A 10,022-nucleotide genomic window follows, 5' to 3' on the forward strand; every position below is an offset into this window, starting at 1 on the left:
GGAGCATTTTAATTTCATCTTAAAATCTGTCAGGACAGTTCTGTCACCATAAACCTAGCTCCCTTCCTTTTTCATAGTACCACATACAATGCAATGTGAAAACCTTCCAGTTGAAGAGGATTAATACTGACATTTGAATTTTTCCAATGTATAAGTAATATCAGCTTTAATAACAGCCATACACGTCATCCTTTATGTTGTATGACATCTAGAACAGATTTACAGAACCCTTGTTCTCCCAACAGTTCAACATACCAGTGGAGGCAAAAAAGTAGGAATGAAAAATACTTACAGGAGCAAAGACAGTCATTAAAACAAGAAAGAGCAGAAGAGAAGGCATTTCGTATACCATGACTACTGTTTAGATTAATAGGAAGAGACCAGATAACTGGAACAGAAAATGGCTGCTACAGCGACCTTTAGTATGCACAATGCCATCCCTGAAAATGAATCTTAAAAATGGATATGCTCAAAACACTAATCAAGGAAAGAGGGAGCAGGCAACTGACAGCCAGCTGAGAGGGAAGCAAAGTCTATGGTAAGACTTACAATTCTGGGCTTTTTAGATCAGTTTGACCTCAATTTCCATTTCCTTATCATTCTATTCCTTTAATTAGATTAATGTGTCTTTCATGGCACACCACAGGTGTTACAGACTGGCTTCTTTAAACACATTTGAAATGTTAATTAAAAATGCTAACAACTATGCATAGTAATGAAAAAGTATAGTACCATGAGATTGATGAAATTCATCTGGAAGAAGTATTTAATATAGCAACAAAATCCTGAGCAACTGTCAAATAGCTCTTTTCTGTCAACACTCACTTAACAAAGGCTTTAGATAATCTTTACTAGAGAAAGACTATTCTTAGCTGTTTAAAAATGACAGTAGAACAGTCTGATCCCCCTCTAATGGGAGAAAAGTATTCTAGCATCTCAATAGCTTTAAAGTTTAGTTTGATGATAAAAGCAACATAGTTATTTTTAGCACTCTACAGGCATAAAAATACAGCTCTAAACTGTGACCTACAGCTATGCACAGCCAAGCATCACATCATACGACAGCCTTAACTTTAGCTAGAAGCACATCTGTAGTTGCTTCAGACTATCATTATTCATCTCACTACCAACAATACCTTTGGATGGATTTAGCAACAAGCATTTGAAATTGTTACCATCTTTTTTTAAATTGCTGCCATCGGCAGAACTCAATTCAAAGGTAGGAGATCTTAATGGACTTTGTAGAAAGTATTTGAAAGACCATGTTAGGTTAAATGGATTACTAATTCTCTCTGGTACAGAGGATGAAAAAGAACCTTAAAAGCAGAAAAACTTAGAACTGTCACATTCAGTAGAGAAAGTCATTTTTCTAAGCACAGTTTGAGTAAATGAAAAAAAAAAAAAAAAAAAAGAAAAACCCTTGTTTTCTTCCAGCAGTAGTAACAGCCTGGAAACAGGATATGCTAGAATAAGAGACCTTCAAGCAAACTCACCAGAAATAACACTGTTCACAGACAACTGCAAAGGTAACTTATATTATTTTATTCCAATTAGTATGCTTGTGTCTGCATGATCTGTAACAAACTGCAACTTAAAAGCCTACTGCACCAGATCTCTATTTCCATATTATGTAAACAAGAATTTATTTGAAATAAAAACTGATACTGAAGTTTTAAAAACAGATCACAGAGTTCCAGCACTTAACTTTATTTAATCACTTTCAAGTGTACAGGTAACTTCAAATTTTCGAGGTTTGGGGTTTTGTGTTTTGTTGGGGGTTTTTTTTGTTGTTGTTTTGGGGGAGTTTCTTGTTTGGTTGGGTTTGGGTTTTTTGTGAGGCTTTTTTAGGGGTTTTTTTGGTTTGGTTTGTGGGGGTTTTTTAAACCATATATACTACCAGGATAAAAAATGAAATATTTCCAAGATGATAGATAGGCACTTTTAAATGCTGTAAACCTCACACAGTCATATTAACTCAGAAAACAGACGGAAAATATTATAAAATGTAAGGCTTGTCAGATTTAATTATGGTTTGGCAATTATTGTTATCACTACCTATATTGTACTGCAAAATATTTTAGGATCATTAATAAAGTTTTCTTTAAACATTCAGCTGCTAGGAAGGAAGTCTACAGGTATAACTATCAGTCGGACAGAAATAAGCAAAATCTACTTCCCCCCCTCACCCCTTACAGCTTAAAAATGCCACTTTTTGGCTGGATGAAATGGTCAAAAAATGATTCCTACAAACCCACAAGATATCCTGGATCAGAGGTAGTTACAAAAACCCTACTGAGGGAACTGAAATGGCACCTGAAAGAGCGTGAAAGATTAGTGCAAGAGATTGAAAATGAACAGAAAGTCCAGAAGACTGGCATGGATTACAACTGGCTGAAGAACTACCAAAACCCTCAAGCAACAATTCCAGCTACTGAGCAACGGCAGCTTGAAGTTCTGTGTTCACAAATCCAGCCTTGCCAAACAGGAACTGTTCTCAGCAGGTAATTGTTTCCTATTTCTCTAACTTTGAGCACTCTATCATAAGTAAGATGTTTCTTCTACCTAATGCAAGCTTATATTTGGCTCTGATTTTCCTTCCAAAATAACAGTGACAGCAACTGGAACACATTTTTACACGTGTTTTAGAAATTACATCTTCACTTTAATATGTTGTACTTGAAGGAAGTTTTTAATCAGGATTTTCCTGGTCTAATCCAAAACAAGGGAAGTCTCACATGCTTAAACATGTGACCTCTCAATACATTCAGTTTTTCCTCTGTTATTTATCCCTGATATTTATAAAGTAGTAACCCAATAACCAAAAATCAAATTAAAGTACTAATACAATGTACTGTTACGCTGAAACCCAGCTTCACTGTCCAAAATACCTGAAAGCTTCTAAAACTAGCAAATTACTGTAAAAAAAAAAAAATCCTGTTTTTTAAAAACAAACAAACAACACCCCCCATTTTACAAAGAAAAATTCTCTTATGCCTGTATTTTTAATACATTTTCTAGGGACACGTAGAAATGTCAGAACAAGCCTATGTGCCTTTTAAAGCCCAGAATATACCTAAGGGCAAAGTCAGTTTAAATCAAGTTACCCAGATGGGCCAATTTAAAAAAAAAAAAAAAAAAAAAGCATACCAAATGACAATAGCTTTCAATCCTCATAATAGCTGGACCACATCCAGTGTATTGTTAAATATTTGGGGGGAGGTGTGTGGGGAAATGTGGCAGCAAGGAATAAATGACACCAGAAGGCAGTCATTTCCTCCTCCTTCCCCTCCCCTCAAAAGGCAAGAGAAGAAACAGAAGAGCTTTCAGCGCTGATGATTAGATTTCAATTTTTGTTTGTTTCTAGATTTCGTGAAGTTTTGGCAGAAAATGATGTTTTACCCTGGGAAATAGTCTACATATTCAAGCAAGTTTTAAAAGATTTTCTTACTACCATTGAGAGAGAAAACCAACAAGATCAACTGGTAGATGCATGGAATACAAATTGCTCTGAACATTTCAGCCTGCGTGGAGACAGTTCTAACAAATCGGACAAAGATGAAATCCCCACAGTCTCAAGTTATGTCGACAAAAACACACAAAGCATGTTCCCCACCTTCTCTCATAGAATCTGGAATCTACCCTATTACTACCCGTCAAGTTAAGTTGGTTTGTTTCTTTCAAAAAGCTATGTAGCTGTTTGCATTCCTTTCTTGTGATTGCCATCCACAAACATAGGAATAAGAAATGTGACATGCTCCCCTTTTTTCCAAGTTCAGAAATTAAAATCCTTGATCATAGCTAGTATGCAGTAAACAAACTTTAAATAAGAACTCTCCTTTTATCTTTATAGTTCCTTAAAGATGTTGTGTTTGAAGGCACCTTTTAACCAAAACATAAGATGTTTCTGAAAAAACTGTTAAGCTGTTTTTTTAGCCATATACAGCTAGACATATTTAAACAAGAAAGACTGCTTTCCATATTTTGAAATAGAATCAATCCACAAAGTGTTAGGCAAAACTTCTGTACTTGTTACATACGTTTTAAGCTCTATGGGAACTTATACTGTGTAAGATGAATGGTTTAATATAATATCAGTTATACCAAATAAACTCGTAAATACTTTTTGGAGGTGAATAGTTATTTCTCAATTTCAAGAATAAGTTCTAAAATGAAAAAAATGTCAGAAATTGTAACATGCTGCATGTACTGTTCCTATATTTTTTCCAAACTTCGCTCTGCACCTCCTGAAGTACTGTGAAGGCAGACAACTAAATGAAAACATCAGATATTTAACAGCATTTAACAACTAGCTCTCTAATCTTCAAGAAATTAATGAATTATTTTATTTCAAATAGTTGTACTTTGTCATTTGACTTACTGGAAGCTATCCTGAAACCCAGACTCTGCATTAAACTGAAACGTTTTGATCAAACCAGACAGTACTTTTCTAGAATAGCAATAGCATCAACAGATCATTCATTTCCAAAGCAAGAGGCGATCATTTTAAATTTAACCGAATTTCATGTTTTTCAGTTGCCATCATCTGTCACTGTGGGTTCATAATAAAGTTTTACAAGACTGATTGGATATGTAGCGGTTATAGTCACAGCAGACAATTAGAGCAGAAAATCAATGAAAACATATGCCAGAATTCAGTTTGCTACATTTCCAATTGGGCTCCAATCACTGCATGTAACAAATTTTTACATTTCTTAAGTAACCTCTTCATCTCCAGATTTCCTTTTAATCTGTCTGCTACATCATAAAAAACGGGCAAGACTCACATGGCCCAATTCACAAAATAGACTATTTTGCAAACACAGAGGAAAACTGCTTCCTCTGATATTTTGTTCAAACATACTGAAGAAGACATTCAGATTTCCTCAAGTTGGTAACATAAAACTGAAAGATATTTCCTTATGCTCCAGTTGTGTCCCCCACCCAACAAAGAAGTTACTAATAATGCAATATAAACTGGGTGAAACAAATGGCACAATATTTTCATAAAAGATAAAAATACTATTTTGAAAAACCTTTGGAAACTTATAATCTAGAGTACATTTCATGTAGAAGAGTGGAACATAATATACACAGAAGGTGAAACAATCAGAACTCTTGCATACACCTGACAAAACACTGGAGGACTAGAGTAAATCAGTTCCTACAGGTTTAGAGTAATAAAAAATTGCAGCTCAATACCAAGAGTAACTGGGCCCTCTACTTCCCTTTAACTAAACACACAAAACTTCACAAGCCTGTGCAAACGCATTGTATCTGCACTCAGAGCTGGTATAAACTCTTTGCCCTCCTTTTGTGCAGTTGTCAGTTTGCGGATAAATAACGGAAGTGTTGATCTCAATGTACTCTGCCCTACTGATACAGAATAAAGAGTATCAGATTCTTTTCATGCACGTCTAAACAGTCCAGACATGGATCCCTGCATGAGGGCAGGAATCGTTTGAAAGAAAGGTTTTTCATCAGTTATAAAGCTCCCCAAGGAGTTAAAAAACTTCAAGTACCTTTTCCATAGGAAAGAGAGTAACAGGTACTGAGCATATAAAAGGCATTTGCAGAATTAATCTTACATTGACAATTAACATGCACAATGCTGGTTTCAGAAAATAATTTGTATTTGGTCAAATGTGCAAGACTCCTGCAATAGCAATTCACATAAATTAGTTTCTTAAAATGGTACCCTCACAGCTTTCTATTGAAGAATGGGTGAAAAAAGCATTAAATTTTAGCTTCCAAATTTTAGTTTATGGAAAATGGCAGGCCAGTAAACACGCAAGGTCCCCTTACCTTTATGATCATCAGAAACAAGTGGGGAAAAAAACCAAACAACAAAACCAAACCACAACCCCAGAAGATGACCACAGATACAACTTACCCATTCTTCCTAAATTTCACTTCAATTTCACTTTAATATAAGCAAATGCAGTCTAAGTCCAGAAACAAGGACAATCAACTACAACATATGGTAAAAGGCAGTCACTGAATAATAGTTAAAAAATATATCTAGGCATTGTAGCCAATTCAATGTTAAATCCCAATGCAACACTAAGGAAATGCACAAAAAGGCTTACCTACTTTTATATGCATGTTTTATTGATGAAACTGATACTAGGTTACTGCATCCAGTTCTAGTGTCCACACTTGGGGGGAGAAGGAGAAACCAAACTGGGAACTGGAGCAGGTACAGAAAAAAAATTATCCAAAGGCTGAAAAAAATGCCATCCACTAAGACCTCACTTTGTCTATTTTTCAAATACAGGAATGAGAGGTAACTTTATCGAATATGAGCACTTTCATCTGATGAAAAGTATTACATACTCTCCAGTTAAAAAGCAGAGAAAAGCAGAGAAAAAGCAAAGGTGTAAGAGCAAGAAGACAAACTAAAAAAGCTAAACATGTTTTAAAGAAATCTGCTAGGTTTACCACAACATACTACAAAGAGAATCTGTACCTCAGTCCACCAACTCAGTAAGAGAAGCTATTTTCTGGAATTTAGCTTACACTTAGATTTCAACTATATCTGCTAGCAGTAACACAGCTGTAGGCCAGTCATCATGTGTCCCTGCTGAAAATTACTGAGAACTCAACTGTTTCTTTAAGCACTTTTTATTTATGGCCTACATGATTTGCATGAGGTTATCTGAAACTATATTGCTCCTTACACTAACCCAGCTGGTATTTCTGACATAGGCAGGCAGCTGACACAAATCAGTCCGATAACAGAAAGGTGAGTGGTAATTTCAAAGGGCAGCAATGTCTCCCACCTGCAGAGGTGTCAGGCAGAAAAAACAGCATGCAATGTTTTTAGCCAAATAAGCTGGCTATAAAAAAAGGGCTAACCTGGTGAAAGCTACGCTTAGGAAATGCAAGAAATCAAAGAGAAAATAACGACTTTTTCCATACTTAAGCATTTAAGTGTTTTAATGTGACCCACAATTGTTTTGATAATGAGGAAGGATTTAAGGGTCTAAATTTCTTTTCATTCAGTTAAAAATAATCAGAGGAATTAAAAAGTTAATCAATGAGCTATTTAAGGATCAAAATTACAACCACAATTCCTGAGAACTATTATCTTTCCCCAACAAGCTCAATTACTAAAACTGCTACTCTGTCTTGTTAACTGAACTACCTCTAATCTTAAAAGCCTTGCAAAATGAGGCATCATCAGTAAAGGAGGAGAATACATTCTACATCTCTTTTTAAGGGAGACATAAGGCTTTTAGATCCCATCAGACAGTCTCAGTAACATTTTTGTAAAATATTAGTTATTACACACACTTGCGTGCAATAACACACCTGTTATTACTATTACCAATTTGGTATTAAACCTACACATTCTTACACCTAAAATTTAGACAAAAGAAGTAGGAAGACAGTCCATCAATAATCATATATCCTGCTTGAAATAAATATAAATAAGTACTTGAAAAATTTGAAATAACTCTGGGTGTGATTTTCACAAGAAACAAATCAAGAGTTTTGAAGGAAATATTAAAATTGACTATTATGCTACAAGCAGCCTCAACAAAAGGAGAGAAATTCTTTTGTTTTCAGCTCTTCAAACTCCTTCTTAAGAAGCCAGTGAACAAATTCTAAGCATTTCCTACTTGAATCTAAACCTTCTCGAGATTCTTCAAGTTCTGCAAAAACTCTCTAAATGTAAGCACACACCCAGAACTGTGAAACAGAAGCATATATGGAAACAAAACACAGCTAAGCAAACACACCTTCTTGAAGAGGTTGTCTTCATTTTGCTGCACGACACACATGCACCTATCATCGATGCTCAAAGATTTTACACATGTCTAATAATGACAAATTCTGTCCACACTTACATAAATGGCTATTTAGGAGGCATATCCCCCCTCTCTCTCAGATGGGAAAGAAGAAAAAAAAAAAAAAAGAACCTGTAAAAATAACTTTTCTCTGTTAACACAATTATCAAACCCCACAATCAGGTTATCTGCTAAGGCTTTTGAGGGGAAAGAGGCATCTGTCTAACCAAAGATAAAGATTTGACTCTACCTAGGCACACAAGGCTTGATCAATCTTGCTAATTTCTCCTGTGTTATTTAGTAGATTTCAGTGGTTTAGTGCTCAGTTAGGTTCAAGAATCTCTTGTCAAACCCTTCCCAAATACTAAGAAATGTTATTGGCACCTAAATAAAGGCTGAGAAGTCCCAGACATCTTGCACATACTGGGTTTAGGAATTACATTCATAGTAAATAACCTTAAAAAACTATAAAATTCTGTCTGGTATTTTTTTTAACTGGAAAATTTTAACTACTTGCATAACCAGTAGCTCTCAGTCAGAGATTCAGAGCTTCCTAATAGCAGCACTTTTACATTAAAGGAGGAGAGGGGATAGATATTCTGATGTGGCAGTTTTGTCCTTTCCTTGAAGCAAAGACAGAAACTGACAACAGTCTCTCCTGAACTGTCAGAATATCTGCTGTTAAGATGTTATGCAAAAGGTTCATTCTTTCTTAGAAGCCTATGTACAACCTTTAAGAGAGTTCCTGACCATACTGCTATACATCACACAAGAAAAGAAAGACACTCACTCTAGACTGTACCTCCAGCTAATTTTGAAAAAGACTGTAGTGTATGGAATTATATACACAACACTTTTCTATAGCAACCACGGATACACTAACCAAACCTGATCTAAATACTAAGATTACTATGCACTGCCCAACACATTCCAGTTTGGGCAGCATCCAGAGGAAAGTATTTTTTTGTTTTCAAGATCCAGACACTACTGAAAACCAAATGTACCTGGCTGCTATGCAAATACACATACAGTTCTCCTCCTTGGCTGTAAACTCTGGCATGTGAGATTAACACACATCCAAGGAGTGACATGCCAATATACCCTGAACTAGCTTTACCCTGATAAATGCTTCAGATACGTCACAAGAGCAATAAACATGCACAGTTTAGTTAGAAAACACATAGCAGTCGATTCCGGAAAACAGACTGTAAACTGCTGCTCACAGAAAACAAAAGTTCCTATAGGGAAACAAACAGAACGATTCAGTTTGAAAATAACTGCGAACATCTGCTGTAAGTGACTCAGTATCTCAACTGCTGGAAAACTGCTGACTGGAGAGGAACATAAGAAGGGAGAAGAACAGGTAAGAAATAAGTCAGTTTTTCACGAATTTGTAGCATTAAGTACCAAATAAAACTTACTAACAAAGCTATAGGGTAGGTAACACCCACTTATTACTAAGTTTATTTGCTTACAAACTTTGGTATAAATGAAAAGCGCTTGGTTACAAATAACATATGAAACTACTTACCAAATAATTTATGTACTGTAAAATAATTATTCAACATTCAAGGATCTGTCAATGAAAACAACACGAGGAAAGCTAGTAATAGTGCTAAGGGACTATGAGGGCAAAAAAGATCAGCCCAAATCATCAGTGTTGCTCACTGACTTAAAAGTTAAATGCATAGAAACACACTCTGTGAAAATATTGTTCCCTAATGAACAAATAAGTTTACTCCTGAATCTCATTTATCACTTGCCACTGCCAAAATTCCTAAGCTACACACCTAAATCAGAATAAACCACGTCTTCTCTAAGACTGTTCCAGTTTTTCACCAGCACTTGCCAGAATTTCATGCCAGTGCTAATGCACTTCAGAGAAAGCAAATCCTACACATAGCATGTCTAGTGATGATCAAGACAATAGACCTAAGTAGCAAATCAGAAAATAACTTAAGTATTAAATCCACAAAAACACATCTATGCACACCTGGACTAAAGCCACAAACATTACCGAGAGTGTTAGGGTGGAAGCCAACAACTGCGCCACCCTGGGCCCACGCAGAGTGGGGAAGGGGGGGGGGGGGCAGTCCAGACCCTGGGGACCACAGCTGCACACATGAGAGAAGGGAGGCCACTGGTGCCCTCACAGACGGCCCTTCACCCCGGCCATGAGGAGCATCTCCTGGCCACCAAGAGCAGAGGCTCAGCGCCCAGCACTCACCCGGC

At 36.2% G+C, this 10,022-nt stretch overlaps 1 protein-coding gene across 5 annotated transcripts; it reads left to right on the top strand.

Moving 5' to 3' along the window:
- Nucleotides 1-241: 241 nt before the first annotated feature.
- On the top strand, nt 242-4,432 carry RD3L (RD3 like). Of its 5 annotated transcripts, none has more exons than XM_030031536.1 (4): nt 242-538; nt 1,435-1,526; nt 2,114-2,501; nt 3,365-4,432. In XM_030031536.1, the coding sequence occupies exons 1-4, from the start codon at nt 432-434 to the stop codon at nt 3,660-3,662; spliced, it is 885 nt and encodes a 294-aa protein (XP_029887396.1). In that variant the 5' UTR covers nt 242-431; the 3' UTR covers nt 3,663-4,432. The 5 variants fall into 5 exon arrangements, with proteins under 5 accessions (XP_029887396.1, XP_029887406.1, XP_029887420.1 ...); XM_030031546.1 differs by having other exon boundaries at nt 1,438-1,526; XM_030031560.1 differs by having other exon boundaries at nt 514-538; nt 2,196-2,501.
- Nucleotides 4,433-10,022: the final 5,590 nt, after the last annotated feature.

This window comes from Aquila chrysaetos, chromosome 2 (genome assembly GCF_900496995.4).
Source record: "Aquila chrysaetos chrysaetos chromosome 2, bAquChr1.4, whole genome shotgun sequence".
Lineage (NCBI taxonomy): Eukaryota > Metazoa > Chordata > Aves > Accipitriformes > Accipitridae > Aquila > Aquila chrysaetos.